This window comes from Bemisia tabaci, chromosome 5 (assembly GCF_918797505.1).
Source record: "Bemisia tabaci chromosome 5, PGI_BMITA_v3".
NCBI classification, from domain to species: Eukaryota; Metazoa; Arthropoda; class Insecta; order Hemiptera; family Aleyrodidae; genus Bemisia; species Bemisia tabaci.
The window spans coordinates 9,108,669-9,127,697 of NC_092797.1; the positions used below are offsets into that span (position 1 = coordinate 9,108,669).

Consider the following 19,029-nt stretch of genomic DNA (forward strand, 5'->3'; position numbering starts at 1 on the left):
TTACTTAACTATGGACTATATTTTGCGATGTGGAGCTACAATTTCTGGCTCATCCATAAAACACTTGTGCACACAGGGAAACTAATAGTACATACATTACTACTAAACTGAGCCAGAGATTTTAGTTTCTAGTCAATTTAAATATTTCCTTGTCTATTAACTTCTCTTATTATGATAGGTTACTTACTATCACCAGCCAGATTGGCACGCACTTCATCTCCAATGATGAGAGATGGCCTTGATTCAGTAAGGTTTGGAACTTCGAGAGCATAATACTCGCCTTGAGGTCGAAAGATCGCTCTCTCTTGATAAAACCTTCGCATTTTCAGTATAACCTGAAGTGTCAAGAGAGAAAGAGAGAAATTAGTCCAGGTTACAAAAGCAAAATTGAAGGAGAAAGAGGATGGAGACGGTGTATAAACACTGAAAAGATAAATTGACCTAAACTTGGACAAAAATGAGAAAAAGTTAGTTTTGAGCTCATAAAAAGCCGCACATTTTCTTCAGTACTAAGAAAAATCATTTTGATTGTGAAAATAAGTGATGAACTTGAGCAACTCCAACGTGTCTTGCAGAAGAATAAACCTTCTTTTCCGTTTCTTTTTCCCGGGTCAATCCTAATGAGGCTTGGCTCTTTTCTATTGAACTTGTTTCTTTTATATTTTTCAAAAATAGAAGGTTTTAAATGTGACCTTTCTTATGGAACCTTCATCAAACTTATTTGAAAACAAAAAATAGAGAGACGACAGGAGAAGCGTCGGAGCATTCCTGAACTGGTATAACATTTCTTGCCAGCAAATATTACAACATTTTAGTTATTAGGATTCTTCACAAGTTTGCTAATATCTTGCCCAGATCGGTTTTTAAGTATGCGTTTAGATAGCCGTTTGAACAGAATGCATTTAGTAAAATAGAGGTCACTAATACAAGTTACACAACTACTGTTTGAGGTTACAATTAGTTTTAAAACTGCTACCTTCCCTCATTTTGAATCTTGTTGCTACAGTATTTTAATATTCAAGCAAGCATTATTTGATCATTACATAAGTTGCCTCATTCAAAACACAGAACTAAAATGAGAGTTAAAGTCTTGCAATAGTAATTAGTAAGGAGAAGAATATAGCTAATAATCTGCGCTTGATTATGATTTTAAGATTTTTCCATACAATTATTTACCTGAAGCTTTTAGGAAAACTATGCAGTCCTCATGAAAGGTAACTGGTTTGTTGAAAGCTTCCAGTACATAATTTTGAATAAAAAAAATCCCATAATCATGGGCAGTCAATTAACTGTAATCTTCTCCTTACTAATTACAAATTAAACTCTGATTCTGAACAAGTTCCAATATCAAACAATAGAAAGGAATGGAAAAATTAAAAGAAAAACTGTAGAGAGGTGATTATTCTTACACTGAGTTCCTCTAAATGTAGAAGCGCATGAAATTTGGCTTCATAGTTACTCGGTTCCAATGGGTTTACCACAGCTGGGGCGATTTTAGCCAGTTCCTCATATGCCTCCATTGTTTTCCTGTTGAAAAGATAAGAGTTTTACGACTTTTGCATTTGAGAAAAATCTAGAGTGGGAGCAAATAAACATTGAGAAATTGAATGCAGTTTGCTAAAATACTGGTTTCATCTTAAATTTTTGGCACAAAACTGATCGATTACACCTAAAGGCACATTTCAACTGTTTCTCCCTAAGAATATATTTTGTAAACCCTAAAATAGAGCTGGAAGTATGCAAACACAAATGACTGCATACTGTTAGTTGAATTGAAAGGAGAATGTCCACGTTTGCATTCTATTATCTTTATTTTAGAGTTTACAAAACAGATTCTTTGGTAAGAAATAGCTGAAATGTGCCTCTGGGCATGATCAATTTGGTTTTTGCCAGAATTTAAAATAAAAATAGTAATTTAGCAGAAATTGTTCGATATTTCAATTTTTGTTTGCTTAGAGTGCAGATTCACCTTGAATGTTAATGAAAGATTAACCCATTCCCTTAAAATGACGAGTGAGACTCGTCATGGCCACACTGGGCCACGCAGGAAATGACGAGTTCCACTCGTCATGCAACTTGGCTACGCGTATTGCCATGTTTTGATGTTTTCACAAGAGATAGCGCCACGTAAATCGACAGATGTTGTCACTAGAAGTAGTGTGACCAACCTGTACTGGTTTTGTACAGTAATTTCCCCGAATGTAGGGAATTTTGTTAGTTTTAAAATGCGAAAGCGTGGAATAACCTCGAAACTAAACCTAATTTTGCGCGCAATTTTCTCGACTTTATTTTATTTTTATTCCATATTGGAGCGGTTTGGTTGTAATACAACTATTATTTCTTACTTACAAGTTACATTGGTATTTTTTGGGTTTTCTGACTTCTTGCAAGTATTTTTTTTTTCAATAAATAAGATTTTTCTCCTAAATTTTACTTTTTTTCCTCAGGAAATTCACCTGACATAAGCCGACTTACTGCAGAAAAAGTGCAACATCCAGGCAAATTTATTTATATAAACATCATACTAATTATAACTAATAAGAATTAGGCCAAAAACTTGCTCCTAATTATCAGGAAAAGCAGAAAACTAAGATGAAACCAAATACAGCTTTTTACAGTGAAATTAAATAGTAAATCTGTGCGCAGGCATGCAAAATTAATCAATAAGGGAATGGGTTAAACGTAACCTAACTTCATCATAGCAATCAACAGAAACATCCGAATTATGTTGCATCAAACTTTCTAAGTCAAAAGTGGATGTGTTGCAGAAGTGAACCGGACAAGGACTAGCGATGACTTAGTCATCGATTTTCTCAACATTGATTTTTGATTGGCTTTTTCAATCCATACGCACATTTTTCGCAAATGATCTGTAACATTACATAACAGGTTTTAGGATGGACTTTTTTCACACATCTGAGTGCTGCAAAAATCATGCACACTAATTTCCCAAAATAGCTTAGTATGTATCTTTAATTGGGTATCCTTTGTTGCTGTTATCTTGTAAGGTCCAAAAGTGACTAAAAATCATATTTCGGTTGCTCAAGAGAATCAAATGCAGCTTCATAAAATTGATGGGGTATATCGAATTCGTGCATAAATTGAATTCATTTCATGAGAATAAATGCGAATGCTTTTGGGGGCTTTACCTCTGAATAAAATAAGACCATCCCTCGCTGGTAAAACACGTAAATTGAAAAAACCGACAAAATAAACGCTGTACATAAATTAATTAAATAAGGTACAGTGGCAGAAAATTATACCTCTGTCTGTCATGAGGGTCAAGTACAGCTTTGTAAAATTCCTCTGGAATGTTAAAATGGGACGTTGCCTGAACAGGAATGAATGCAGGTGCTTTTATGGGCCTTATTCCTGGACAAATGAGACCGTTTCTTGTTGGCACGACACTCAAGCTGAGAAAACAGAAAAATCAAGAGCGCTTTTTTAGTCTTAAGTACACGAGGCACACCTCTAGTCTTTGGAGAAAATTCCTAACAAACCATAACATGTTATGTGTGCTGAGTTAAACTCAGGGTGTCTACAGACTTGGCACAAACAAATTCCTTCTTTTTTTCAGGTTTCCACTAACCAAACTTAACACCTAACTTTGTGAAAGGTCCCACAATTTTTGCCTGGACAAAAACAATTTGCTTTAAATATTTCAAATAACCTCCATCAAACCAGTCAAAAAATATCCAACTTTGATGTTCGTGACAGTACCAACGAAGACTAATAAAAACAAGCTTCTTCAAAAGTACTTACACAGACACTAATATTGCTTGCTTTGCTCGGTGAAGCGTTCAGACAATTTCCAACAAATTCTTCACCATTCAAGCTATTGTAAGAGTTAAAGTACTTGTCATTAAATTAAAACTGAATTTCGTAGCTGATACGTTTTTCCATTGGCGCTCCTTTGAGGATTTACATCTTTCCGCTGAAAAATGTCTAACAAACTAACTTAACTATCAAAAACAATTAATGCAATTGTTGCAAGAGCTCCAACTGCCAAGTGATACAACAATGACCATACAACAGGGTGTCTACTAAAACAGGCTGACCAAAAATCAGTACTTTTTCAGTTTATTCCCCAGAAATTCAGTACCTCCTCAACAGAAAAATTCAATACTTTTTCAGGACCTTCATATCATGGAATTTGCAAAATTTCAAAAATTTGAATTTCTTGCACTTTTTTAGTAATTCCGGACCGCTTTTAAAAAATCAGTGCTATTTCCTGACTTATAGACACCCTGTACAACCAACCACTACCTTTGACATTATTTTCCGTACAATCAGTTGGAAAATTTTCGAAGCTTCTCTAGAGCCTAGGAGGCACTGATGGGCTCTTATGAAGCCACTATCATTCTTTTTGTAAAACCTCTATTGAGAAACAATTGGACGTACTAATGCTTAAAGGAACTAAGTGCATAGGATTTGCAAGTAACATCATTTCTTCTAGCACAAATATGTTCAGTTATCATTGTGAGAATCCCCGCTGCATTTAAATTATCTATGGAGGAGTGAAATTAAAGTACCTATTAAATCTGTCATATTTGTTTTCAACTCTTTCATGCGTCCTGGTGTCTGCACTGGTTGTGAGCTGTGTAATTTGGTCACTTCCGACCATCAGTTCAATATCGCATCCTACGTAAAACTCAGGTGAAGAGTTGAAGGTGAGAACAAGAGTTTCTTTGGTTTTTCCAATGTTACTGAAATTGAATTTAAAAAAAAATAAACGATTAGGAAGAAATCTTAAAAACATTATTTATGAGCTTAAACCACCAAAACAAGATTTTATGACAGCCGCAACTGACCAATTCAACTATGCAGAACTTGCATCTGCCTAAAAAACATGGCTGAAACGTTTTAAACATAGGGAAGAATGCAAGAAAATACATAAAAGCCGGTTTTGCAGTACTCTCTGATGTTTTGGGACACTTTATTCTCCCTGAAGTCCTGAACCCATTAAAGAGTTAAGTAAAGTCCCTCCTATGCGGATTGGTAGTTTGAAGGATGAGCTAGAAATTGTAGTTCTCAACTGAAAAATGTTGGTCAGCGCAGCGCCCCTCTGACTGCAACAACACCCCTGAGATAATCAGCATGATTTTAAAATATTGGAGAGCAAAACCAGGGAATAAAGGAGTGGAAAAATCTTACATCAAACTGAAGAGCATCAATCATCATTCCGTCCAATAATAAGCTAGTAAATTCCTCTTGAATGTCGTCATATTTGGATGTGACATTTGTCCATTCTTTTCTTCCTCCAGTTTTAAGCATAAAGGTGACAAAGGGGTGATAAAACTAGGAAACCTTGCCCTTTGGTTTCGAACAGGGCATATTTTATACCGTCTTAAAAAATGACCAATTTTTTTCCCTCACACAAAATTCGGTGAAATTTTCTTCACTTTTAAGAATGCCGTCTAAGAATTTTGAATAATACTCCGTGTAAACAGGATGTGCCCAGCAAGAATTTCTTTCCCTTCTTCATGACTTTCAGTTTCAAGGAACTCCTAACCCTTGGATTTGCTATCTCCCTGACTTTCCTGGATCCTCCCTGACTTTTTTTGCCAAATCCAAGGAAATGAAAACATAGACGTCATTCAGCAAAAAGTGCCGGTTTAGATTTGTAGAGGCCTGAATTTCTGCATAAATTCACTAAAGACTGAAAGAAATGCTTCAGCACTCGGGATCAAAGCGCCTTGAGGTTATGCAAAAAAATTACTATCTTGCGCAGGAGTTAGCGACAGTCCCAGTTACAAGTTTTCCCTCCCTGAATTTCCCGTTTTTCTGGGTGGCTGGATACCCTGGAAACGAATAAAGTAAGAGCTGAAATTTCGAAACACTACAATTCAGGCCTTGGTTCCCGTAATTTTACAGTTGAGTGACTTACCAAGCCTTCGCAGCCAGTTTGAAGATGAACTTCTCTTCCGGATTTAGATTAAAAGGTAACCTGGAACTGTTCCTGATTGAAATTTGACTTTTGCCTGCCTGAGTCCTCATTTTGCAGCTTTTGAGTTCGTGAGGTTCAGAGCCAGAATTTCGAACTTCCACCTGCAGCAAATAAATCTGTTAATCTACGAACACACTGCGCTACATCATCATACATATTTTGCCATTTGTTCTTATAATTTGCTAGTCTTCTCCGCACCAGGCTTCAAGACCCCAACTTGTGAGGAATGAGCAACTTCCTGACATCTTTGATGCAATGATAGGAGCCATTGATTCGTGGATTATCTTGATAATAAAAGGGTTACATAATACACACAAAATGACTGCTCATCAAAGCTTACAATTACCAAAGGCCAAAGAAAACTCCTATAACGACAATCATTAAATGCAAATAGATACAGTAAAGCTACCAGAACACTTATTTAGGATTAAAAAGTAAGTTTCTCTTTTCCACCGTTTCATCAGTTTTGGATTAGATGAGACGAACAGTTCTAAACCTTTTTTTGCCAATGATCACTTTTCCACAAGAGAATTATTATCACTTTTTTCTTTCTATTAATTTTTTTTTTGAATTGTACTATTTGTGTATTTTGAAGAAGTTTACCTCTTGTTATTCTCTAATGAGAACAATCTAATTAGATTTTACTAATTTTCAAGTGACTCAATATTAGAATTCATTATGATTACAGGCTGCCTCTAATTTCATAGCCACCATGAAAATACTTTCTCTTGGCAAGCCCTTTTTTGGATGGAAATTCGAAAAATATTTTGACAATTTTTCTGGGACCTCCATTTATTAGCCTAGGGCCCACTGGTTCAGAACCGCTCGATTGAACTGGTTTTTTATTGCTACAGAAATGGAGAGAGCTAAGTTCCGCGTTGTTTAGTTTACTGTTCTCTTGTTTTCTGGGCAAGTTTTGACTGGATACAAAAAAAATAAGAATATTCTCAAGGAAACTTAGTTTGTTTCCAGAATCTAAGTATTTTCAAGGACAGAAAACGGTTGGAAAAAAATTTGATATACTCAAGCATTTGTCAGTGTTTGCAGAAGACCATGTAAAGGGAAAACAGGTAAATCACACAGAGCACAGATCAAATCACTTAAAGAAGTAAGAAATTAATATCGGGCCGATCGATTACCTCTAAGTCAAGAGTGGCACCCAGGTTAACAGAAAGATTTTTGGTGAGAAGTGAAACAGACACCCCGTTTTTTGGAGCATACAATGGACCCTTATTGTTATGAGTAAATCTAGGCTCTTGTCTTCTATCATCGTTGAAGGACTCTGGATGAACATGGATTGCTCTCCATATCAGAGCTCCTTGTTTACTCTCGATACATTGAATATTAACCTGGAAAAAAAATTGAAACGGATTCATTGCATGGTGCACGGATCCACAGGTTTAGAAAAGATGAGCAAAATGAAACTTGTTAAGAGAGTGTTAGTTTTTTTTATTTTTTATTATGCTTCTAAAAGCTATTTGACTGGATTCAGAGGATTGCCAATTCCACAACAAAGACAGAGCCTCCTAACAGGATTGGGATTCCCACCATACGACATGGACTACATTTTGCAATTCGGAACTGCAATTTCGGGCTCATCAGTAAAAACACTAATGTGCATAGAGAAAGTAATGGTACATACGCTACTTATAAACTCAGCCAGAAATTGTACGTAGTTCCTAATTGTAAAATGAAGTCCACATGATCCTTCATCACATTTGTATGCTGAACATGGCAGATGTCTGGGGAATTTCCAAGATCAGTTGGACTACATTTTGCAATTTGGAACTGTGATTTTCAGCTCACTATAGGAACAGCGTAATTGCCATAAGTTTCCATACACACAAAAGTGCTTTTACCAATTTTTGAGAAGAAATATTAATTCTAAATTGCAAAGTGTCATCCAACTGGACTAAATTTTGCCATTAGGAACTACAATTTCTGACTCACAAGAGGAACTTTCCAAGTTGTCGCCTCCGGTCGGACTGGAAGAATTTGAACCAACTCTTTGAATGAATCCATTAGACCCGTGTTTTTTTGTATTTTCCAGTGCGCCCTGGAAACACCCCAAAAAAATTCCAAAGAATCTTGTTTTGAGCGCGCGTCGGACTCCTGGTGATGCCACGCCAGAAGGGTTAGGCAAGGTGAAGGAGTGTTCAAGTCTATATACGCCGTTCAGCCGCTCCCTTCCCACACCAGGCGGTAGCTCTGCAGTAGAGCGCTGGCCCCGTTACCGAGCAGGCCCTGGTTCGAATATCGATCTACTTGACTTCTGTTTTACGATCAAATTTTATTTTCTCACTTATTTTCCACAACAGCACTTCACATCAAATCATATTTAATACATTGGAACCTAACATCAATTGATTAACAGCCATTATCAAACACAAATTAGTCAATGATCAACAACTTCTTCAATTAGAACTATAGATGCTTGTTTGTTTGTTTTTTTTTTATCATGATGGTTGTAAATGAATTGATGTTAGGTTTCATTGTATTGAATGTGATGCGATGTGAAGTGCTGTTGCGGAAAATAAGAGAGAAAATAAAATTCGATTGTAAAACAGAAGTAACCTGGATTGAGATTTGAACCCAGGCCCGCTCGGTTACAGGGCAGGACCTCTATTGCAGAGCTACCACCCGCTGTGGGAAGGGCCCAGCTAAACTGCGTATATAGATTTGAACATTCCTTTGCTTTGATTAACCTTCCCGGTGCTGCGGCACTGGGTGTCCGACGCGCACTCAAAACAAGATTTTTTTAGAATTTCTTAGGGGTGTTTCAAGGGTGCATTTGAAAAAACAAAAAAAACACCGGTCCAATGGATTCATCCGAAGAGTTCCTAAAAAAATTTTCAGCCCGATCGGAGACGGCACCTTGGGAAGTTCCCTTTGTCAGTTTAGGAACATAGCAAGTTCCATTAGTTCCCCTATACACGTATGCCTTTATATGGATGAGCCAAAAATCATAGTTCATAATTGCAAAATGCAGTCCAGATGAACTTCTTTAACCGGAATCAATTAACTACATCAGACGTTGCCTAATTTTCTTGGATGTTTTATTCTTTAAACAGAAAACTAGGCAGCACTGAAACTTGAAATTTCATGAATGCATTTTTCATAATCCAAAGAAAATTCACAGAGAGCTTTACGGCATTACGTAGTTTAATTCTCTGATAAAAAAAATTATCCATGGGAGAAAATTAGGCAATGTGAAATTCAGTAACACTAATTTCCGTAATTCCGATTAAATCCGTCCCAGTTATGAACAAGAAATCAGAGAACAAAACTAAAAAATTAGAAAACCAAACATACGAAAAAAAATGAAATACTTAACTCCCAACCACGGCACTAAAAAAAGAGGGTAGAACTAGACCTCATGATATGAAATCATTGTGTGGGCTTTAGTTAGTTGTTTTTTTACCTTTTAGCAAGAAATCGGTATTTTGAGTTCAAACTAAAATTAGTCAGCTAAAATCTTTCCCTGGTGGAGAGTTCTTAAATTTAAGTCGTTCGAACAGGTGACTGATAATGAACTTGAATGTTCAGCTAGTTGTGTCAGTCATGTTTTACATAATGATCTTCCCCTCTCTGAGATACGGTATGATCCAGCAAAAAAAGATCAGTATAGGCGAAAAACCCTTCCACTCTAAGACACACCAACATTAGTTCAGAGCACAACTCACTTTGAGAAAACTTCAGTTTCTTTCTTTTTCCATTTGGAAAGTTTGCAAAGATATCAGGAACTATCAGAAATGGGGGCAGCTTGGCTTTGTGAGAATGCCAGATAAATTAGTAGAGTAAAAATAACATACAACACTAGAATAAAACGAGAAAATCCCACATAATTTGGGAATGCCTAGCCATGTATGTACTTCGCAAAATAATCAGTTTGGTCACCTTGTCTTTGACATGCGGTTTATATCCAGCAGAGCATGATTCTGCAGAAAAAGAGATTTCATTGTTGATTATGCCTATTGCTAATTCATCTCTCCAGAGAGTGACCTCTCCAAGAACTAATTTGGAACGCAAAGGTTTGATGTTCTTGAAACAAACTGTATCACCAAACAAGTTCGGACTTCTTTCGTCTAGTTCTGATATTATTTCACAGAGCAGCAAGTCACCTGCAATAAAAAAAAAGAGATAATATTTAAACATTGGGCTGGAATTAGATAATACTGCCACTCTATAAAAGGGCATGAAAAGGCTTATTTTACAGTGGACAGTTCAATGAAAACAGGAGAAAGTAAAGAAACAGAAAACAAACAGGTAGAGTTAAAAACAGAACATTTTTTCTTTTACATTATTGTAAGAACGAGAAAAGCCGCTTCCACATTTTCCTATCCAAAAAATTCAAGACAGTCAAAAAAATATTGGAAATAATTCAAGATTACAAAACTTCAGCGAACATGCTCAAAAACAGAAGAAATAGAATTAATAACCGGCTAAGTGCCAAAGATCAAAATTGAGTAGGACACTGCATTTTGTTCTTTACGTCAAGGACAACATACCGCATAAGAAGCTATAAGATACCAATGATAGAGTAGTGCATATTACGTCCAAAAAGATGGCGTTAATCGTACGTGCTGTGGCAGTTTTCAGAACTTAAAAGTGTGTATATGAAATCAACTTTTTGGCAATTAGACCATTATTCATAAAAAGTCTTGAAGTAAAGATATAATGTTTGAAATTTGTCAAAAAGAGTTTCACCTATACAAACTTTCTTTTGTCTCAGAATCTGTGCTGACATGGATCTTGAAGCTGGAGTGAAAGAAAAACTAAAGCAAGCATTGAAAAATTGTTACTTTTCACTTCCTCTCATACAGTCATACTTATTCCTTCTAATAATCGATTTTCATAGCCATCCTTATTTTTCTGCTTTGACTTAACTTACATACTAAAAAATAGTTAATACACTTGCTGCCAAGGAGATCATCCATCGTTTCTACCACAATGTTGCCAGCATGGTAGAAATGTTGCTTTAACTTGTGCATTGTGAGACTAATGCTGCGATTTACGAATGCATTTTAATTTTTAACCGTGTCCAGACATCTCAGTCTCAACATCTTGACACCACATTCTTCAATTCAATTGGACAAGTTGCAGGCTAAATTTTCACCATCAGATTTAAAAAGAAAAGAGCTGCTTATGAGCATAAGTCTACATTGAGTACCACCATCAACCTGATATTCCTATTCATTGATCCTGGCTGTACAAATACATACCTTTAGTTGGAATGAACTTGATAGATACTTCATCCATATTTACTTTACAGCGTTCATAATTTTCAGTAACTAAATCCAATATTCCTCCATTTTTTTTCTCTACCTCACAGATTATTTCGCGTTTGATTCCTTTAGTTTCTCTGAAATAAATTGAGACTTCAATTAAACTTTAAATTGAGATGAATCAATGATGAGTAAAATGAAAATGTATGAGCCAAAGGGGACTAAAATTGAAACTGAGCAACCCCCATGCTTGATATGAATTGGGAGTAACTTACTCTATCTAACCACGCCATTTGCATAACTTCTTGAGAAAGACTTATACAGGCAAAAACCCATCAAATTTTGAGAGCACAAGGCTGGGATAGAAGAAACTCATTGCTTTTGTCCAAAACAATGCCTCATTATTAATTCTAAAAATGACAATCATTGTGTACCCACTAATTACGATACTAGCTCTGAGATGAAAAAATTGACAAGCCACATGATTGTAGTACCTACTTCTGAATTTTTAACCTAAGGGTGACTTCAAACACCTCTGTATTTTTTAGGAACTAGCTAAAACATTTAAACAATTGATCTAACATTTTTCCTACAGAGAACAAAAAGTTTAACAGGTGTAGAGACTGCTAAGATACTTTCAAATTTACTTACACAGCTGGAGTTTCAACTTCGATTTCATCCTCTGCCGTTGACCAACCATCTCCTTCATAAAGACGAATGTTACATATCCTTTCTACACCATCTTCTGTCACTACTTTGTATGATACCCTCGAATCCAGCTTGAGTTCAATGTCTAGTCCCGACCTCACAACAGTATGCCTGCAAAATAAAAAGCGTGATACTTTTGAGTCTTCAGCCTTTTTACTCCTCTCATAATTAATGGATATATTATTTACACCCATGCCTCCTTCGCAAAGTCTTTATTTGATAGCAAGGCAACTGTTCATTAGCAAGTTTGTACAGAATATGAGCAGAATGTAAATAAAAATCTGCACAACTCTATTTGTCTCAAACTTCCTTGTCAAAAGTTTCATGTACCTAGTTGAACTTTCCATGTGCCAATATTGAGAAGAGCTGGGCAAAAGAGCGAATTTTTTTATCATACCTATATTTATTCTTTCCTTCTTCTTATTCTCCTTTCATCAGAATAGGATAAATCGATTGCATGCGCAAATCATTCCATAAAGCTACCTTCTTGACTTGGGGAAGGGCCTGTATACTTCCCCATTAAACAATTCTGAAAACGTTACCCCCTTTCTTTCAGCCCCTGAGTTCATTTACAATTAAAGTTAAAAGAAATGGCAACAGAGTGAAAAAATTGAAAGTTTCTTTTCGAAAACAGCTCAAGGAGGGAGAAATTTAACCAAATTTCTTTTAATTTCAGGAGAGCAAACATTTTCCACTGGTCCACCGATGGAATGCAAATCTGAAACTTTTATTTTTGATTTTCTGATGTTTGAATAACCTAGAGTAATTTCAGTTGGGATTCACTCACTTTCCATCGATTATCAACACACCATCATGGACGCCTGTGACAACTCCAATACACTCTTTACATATTATTTCATCCACACTTGATGATGGCTTAAAATCATTCATCTGTCCATCTTCTTCTTCTTCTGACTCTGCTTGCATTTCATCCAGATATCCACTGGTTTCTTCCTGACACACATCATCTTCGGTTTCCTCCTTTTTTGAAAACCCAAAGAGGGTCTTCGGGTTGAGAAAGCTTAAATCAAACATTTTCACACTCGATTTGCTCTTTCTTAGACACTTAATACCTGCTAAACCTGAGAGAGGAACAAATAGAAAAAGAACGGATATTATGGTAAAGTAAGAAGAGAAGAAATAACAAAAATACTTATAATGAGACTTATTTAAAGAAAGGCAGTAAAGAGCAACGCACAAAATAAAAAAAAAATTAGTGTTGGCTAAATTTCGAGATTTTTTAATATATTGTTCCTTATGATCTCCTGAGTAAATGAACTTTCAAGATCGAACTTTCTATGTGGCAATCTCGAGAAAAATAGGTGTGCCAAGTGTGTTTTTCAACAGTTTTACACTCTTGAGCTAATGCGAAAAAGTAGGTAACCAGGGAGTCCTGGTCCTTCTTTCTCGTCTGGTGCAAGATGAGACGGACCATGGGCGCACAGTGTTCCGCGTGCCTACTCAGTTTAAAACAACTCTACTCTTTAACAGTGCCACTTCTCTGCATGATAACACATGTTAAATTTTCGAAGACTGCATTTTTCAGACCCAACTTTTTTGAGATTGGTACATAGAATGTTTGATTATAAAAGCTTGTCCTCCTCCTCAGAATAATGTAAGTGACTTCATTAAAAAAAATCTCGAAATTTAGCTGGCGTCCAATTTTATAGTATTGCGGTTATTTATGTCATAAATAATCGATGCAATAGTTAAAATCGAACTTTGGCGATCATGGTTCTCAACCACAACCTTTAAAAATGTCTGCCATGTCATTTGGTGGGCAAACACATCAAGATGAAATATTGAAATGTTCATCCTACAAAAATGCAAAAATGTATTTTAAAAGTGTTTCAATTGTTTTCTTTCTAAAAAGTAAAGTAAGTAAATGCAGTCATTGGATTATATTATGCAATTGGAAATCACAATTGTTCGCTTAAATTAAAAACGAAGTACATGCCATTTGTTTGCCTATGCAAATAGGTGATTTTATGCATGAATAGAGAAAATAGTTCCATACTGCAAACTGTAGTCCACTTTTAAGACATGCAATCAACAAATGTGGTTTTGGAGTTCAACCATCAGCTTAACGGAATTAAGTCCCTTTTAGGGGATGGACTGGACATATTGGGAGGAATTTTGAATCCTATTTAAAGTAAAAAAGTGCTTCCTTCCTCCCAGTGAGAGCTTGTAGTGTAGATTTTTTTCCTACACAAAATTTTACAACAAATGAAACAAATTAAGAAGAATTATTTAAAATACTATGGGACTTCATTCCAGATCGTAGGGAGTAACAATATGTAAGATATTGAGCAAAGAGCTGCTGAAAAGAATTCCCTAAAAACTCTGTTGCTGTATTTGTTCTTCTCCTGATAAAATATGCATACAAAAATATTTGTTGAACAATTCAAAAGCATTGATTTGCAAGAGAAAGAGTGAACCTCCAAAAATGCGGTGAATTTTGGCACCTCACATAGTTAAAATTTCTCATACATAAACATTCTTAAAAGATATTACCCCCTTTTTCCTTATTTTTCCTTTCTTCTTTTGTTTAGGATTACCTATTCACGATTTTGAGGATGGCAAGCGGCTTATCAATAACACAAGCTGGCTTTCAAGAATTTTGCCCTTGTTTTTGTTACTTCAGGTCTGAAACCGTGTGAACATTCACAAATGTGTTCCCTTGTAAGATAAAACTTGGAGTGCTGAGGTTGATGAACTGGGAGACTGTCCTGCGGCTTGAAATACAATTAAACTCTAAGTAGCACTGAACTGGTCTCATTACGTAAATGTAATAAAATAAAAGTCAAAAGATTGAGGATGTCAGATAACTTAACTATTGATTTTACCAACTGATAAGGGAATCAGAAGATAGAAGGCTTGGAACAGAGAGGAATTTAGAGGGGACATGAAATTTTAGAGGACTGAATATTTTGTGACAAAGAGAGTATGAGAAAATACAAGCTGAAAGGCTTTGTATCTAATCAAGTGGTGATGACTTGGAACATTTTTGTACCGTTGAAGAAACGAAAGTTAAGCAAAAAAAAGTGGAAAAATAAGGGAACTTGCCTTTGGAAAATCAAATTGATGGCTGATTTGATGATTGTCTTTGCAATAATCCTTAGTGGCCAATGAAATTATCTACAGATGGATACTTCCAAGATGTGTTTTGGATGTAATCCAATTCCTTACGTAGTTTGTTCAATCGTTTTTGATGCTCATCTTGTTCCAGCAAAGAAATGCTGCGCTCAATGTGCTGCACAACATAAACATTAATGATATGAATTCTTCAGATTAACAATTACCATTAAATACACAAGAAGACTGTTCAAGGCTCAACTATTTCCAACTATCAGATGAGTTTAATTTAAAATCTATCTACTTAAGTAGCCTAACTAACACAGGAGTGATTAGTTCACAATTTCTGAGCGTATATATGCACCTTGAGACAAGACAAAATTTGTCTTTCCACCAAAATTCTTCAATAATTTCATCAAACTCAAGAAGTACAGTAAAGTTCAACTGAAATTGGCATACACAGTCTAAAATTGACGCAGCCGAACTTGGAACAAATCTTTCATACTAACCACAAGCAAAAGTGCAGAAAAAGTACACATGCTAACTGAAAATTAAGAAATTTCACGATGCTATAAACTTTGTAATAAATTAACGAGTTTGCGATGACTCAGATACTTTCGAAACTTTGCTCAGGCATGTGGACAAAAGGGGAAGTGGGGAGGAATAGGGACTCAAGCCTCCTCCCTCCTCCCCCCCCCCCCCCCCAGGATGAAGAAAGGATCTTTTGCAAACATTTCCGCGGGATAAACCCCAGATCCTCCCTCTACTGAAAGGAACGGGCCCCTCTTTACCCATCCAAGCCTCCCCCCTCCCCGAAACAAAATCCTGTCAAAAGCCGTGTCTAACTTTGCCTGTCTTTCTTAACATCACCCTGATCCTATGATTAAAAATTCTGTGTTTACATGAACACAAGTAAAAGAAAAAGTTAAATGAATTTCTCAGACCCTTAGATATAGGAAAAAAAGTCACTTGATGAATTCACCTCCTCGAATTTAATGCGATTTACAGCAGTAGAATAAGCAGCGTGAAGATGTGTAGAGGCTGGAGACAGTAAAACTGCTTTCGGTAGACTTGAGGCACTCATTTCTGGAAAGGGAAACAAGAAGAAAAGATAGGGTTGAATATGTACTTGCCATAGGAATTTAAAGACTTGGACTTTGAAAAAGTAACCACATATTCCTACAGACATAAAGCTTCATGAAATGTCTAACTAATCTTAATTTCCAAGAGTCTGAAAGTTACGGAGGAAAAGAGGCCTTCTTTCAGTAAATTAAGGACGCTGATCTTCATGACTCATTGTTTAGCCTCAATTAAATGGTAAGCAAAAAACCACCTTGAAGCCTAAATTCTACATACACTCGTCTTGATATATGTTGAATTCTAGATCGCAAAAGGTGTGCCCTGCTTTTCCTTCCATAATTTCCAGCAGTAGAGATTAGTATGAGCAATGCTTGCTGAGTGTTGAATGGCATCTTGTCATTGTTTCCTTCAAGAATTAAGTAGTCCATCTGCACAGTCCCGGATGAGGAGCGTGGGCAGATCATTCCTTTCTCGATAATTTGGGTCTGCTGAGATGACAAAGGTGAATCGTTTCACTATCCACAATCGATAGTGGACCCTCTCCATTTTCTTGCTTTTGTTTTCTTTCTATAATATCTTCAAGGTCCTATACGATACAAATGTCCTGTATATTATACTGAAAGTGTCCCCGGTGTCCCCCTCAGGACTTATTTTACCACGCTAATGACGATGGACAAGTAACAGCGATACTTGCTGTTCAACATAGATAATCATAGGTGCAATATAATACATCTCGGACTCGACAGCATTGAGAACACTTCCGATATTTTCATCACTGGTGTTTGAGTAGGAATAACGCTGATGCCAGCATGTGATTCCATCATGAGACAAGATCTTCTCCACTAATTCCCCGCTTAAGTAAAGCCGAGGTTACAAGAAAGTTAAAGGAGGCATTCATACGAGTGCACTATGAACTTCAGAGTATACTTACAGATAGACGAAGAAAATCGAGACTGAGCTTGGACTGAGCTGAGCTCAGTTGGCTCAGATAAGGTGATGGGACAGAGGACAGAGACACAGGATCAAGAGAGAAGTACTTAGTTACAGAAGTAATTTTCACGATCAGACCGAGACTTGAAATTGACACTGCACAGATACCTGAAACCGTGAAACAGGACTCCGCTAGAAAAATTACTTAGTGAACTCGCGTTCGCTTTTCCTTTACGTTTTTCCGCGGCATGCAATTTTCTGCATCTGCTTGCATCTCTTGCTGCTGCCTCCTCGCCCCTCGCCAAACAATAACCTACCTAGAGAGATGGATGGATATCGAATTCCAATGCGATTAATTGAGGGATCGAATCTTGCTATTTCGAATACCTCGAATTTCGATTAATGCTCTCGGGAGGATTTCCGTCGGAGTTGCATCCATCCCTGATAAAAGCTCTAAAACGCTTCCCGAGGAAAGTTCACAAGACGAGAGGATCCCAGCTAACTAACATCTTTTCAGTAAAAAAATTCTGGAAAAAACAAGACCAGGTTCCACATAATTTTACGCAGTGATTACAGCTACTTACTAGTGAAGAGGTAGGCAATCAACAATGCGTTAGAAGAGTTGCATAGCTGCGCATTTGAAGGCGTTTTTTCGCGCTACAGATTGAACAAGTGGCGGGCGTTTCGTCCTGCTGCGGTTAGTGTGAATGTTTAGTTCTTTCTGTTTTATGAAAATATCTATTCTTGGGAATTTTAGGGACAAAACAAGCGGCCGGATGCCAGTCGATGTAGAACTGAGTTTTTTCCTTAGGGAAGCCCAAATGGTTTGAGATAAGATTAAAGGAGGATTAATCAGAATTAGATGTGGGACGTTTCAAACAGTATCGACTAAAATTAAAATTAAACGAAATACTACTAGAGCCAAAGAGACCATTCATTCCCGAAGAAATTTTCCGGGAACCCTTGTTTCCGTTCCCGATGTGTCATAGAAAAAACAAAGGTGTTTGCATGTTTGCGTCCATTTCATCTTAAGAATTGTGGTGTGCCCTGTGACGTAGGTCGGTACAGTCTGGTCAGCAAAATCCGGAATTCGAGATGAAAAACGGACCATAACTTCCGATTTTTTTTGCTTAAATTAACTCATGATATAATTTCAAACACTATAAGTAGTATGCATTTTTTCCATAAACTACACCATTTCCTAGAAAATCGATGATAAAAGTCGCGGTACCGACCTACACTACATCATCAAAAAAATTCCAAGATGCCCGAAATGCAAACTCCTCCTTCTTCTTCTCTATGCCGATATGTGTAACTTTCTCGGGAATCATGGATCCCGCATCGGGTAAAAATACAGAAAAAATACTATCGATGGATGTAAGATGCTTTGGATTGGATACCAATGCCATAAAAACGGAGTCACTGCCGAGGCGTGATTGCGTGAATGATCGAATATCGATATATCCCCGTTAGAAGCTATGGTAAAGAATCGATTATTAAGGCGTTCGTTGCGATCACTCTATCTATCGATCTTTTTCCATAGGTTCCAATATAAATCGATATATCGCAAAGCACGCCACGCCACTGCACGGAATTCTCTCAAACTTTCCGTGGGTAGAAACATAAAAATACAAGTAGATAAATTTTACTCGTTTTTGTGGGCATTTTGTGTTGAAACGCAGCGTTCTGGCGGAATTTTGATCGTAGAATTCATTTTTGACCTTATTACTTATGTTGATTTGTTGACACAAACACATGATCTCGGGGGTAAAAAAGAATAGGTATACCCACCGAGATTGTACTTACTCGTCCTCGTAGACATTTCATGTTGAAACTTCGCAAACTAATGGTATTTTGAATGAACGCAGAAGAAAAACGGGGTAAAAAACACTAATGTGTGATCAATTTTCAAGGACAATTCTGTAATTTCTCCTACGATTTTAAATATATTAAAACGCGTAATATCCAAAATCTAAGCTCAGATCTCAGATTCGGATTCCTCGTGAAAAATTGATGAGATTTCATGTATCATATGTTATCATAGCCTTGAGGAAAGAGGTTAAA

General features: G+C 36.6%; 2 protein-coding genes across 2 annotated transcripts in view; one reads left to right on the forward strand and one right to left on the reverse strand.

Moving 5' to 3' along the window:
* Positions 1-17,273, reverse strand: part of LOC109042800 (probable RNA helicase armi) — a 26,955-nt gene extending 9,682 nt beyond the window's left edge. Inside the window, exons 1-13 of the mRNA XM_072300251.1 lie at positions 16,967-17,273; positions 15,938-16,041; positions 14,947-15,133; positions 12,668-12,962; positions 11,824-11,991; positions 11,170-11,309; positions 9,845-10,068; positions 7,087-7,296; positions 5,888-6,048; positions 4,533-4,706; positions 3,264-3,413; positions 1,410-1,527; positions 188-335 (exon numbers count right to left, since the gene is read on the reverse strand). Coding sequence (XP_072156352.1) covers positions 188-335; positions 1,410-1,527; positions 3,264-3,413; positions 4,533-4,706; positions 5,888-6,048; positions 7,087-7,296; positions 9,845-10,068; positions 11,170-11,309; positions 11,824-11,991; positions 12,668-12,915 — 1,741 coding nt within the window. The 5' untranslated portion in view covers positions 12,916-12,962; positions 14,947-15,133; positions 15,938-16,041; positions 16,967-17,273. The remainder of the gene's footprint in view (positions 1-187; positions 336-1,409; positions 1,528-3,263; positions 3,414-4,532; positions 4,707-5,887; positions 6,049-7,086; positions 7,297-9,844; positions 10,069-11,169; positions 11,310-11,823; positions 11,992-12,667; positions 12,963-14,946; positions 15,134-15,937; positions 16,042-16,966) is intronic.
* LOC109042807 (small ubiquitin-related modifier) overlaps positions 1-19,029 on the forward strand; it is a 112,793-nt gene that overhangs the window by 42,643 nt on the left and 51,121 nt on the right. The gene's annotated exons all lie outside the window — the stretch shown is intronic.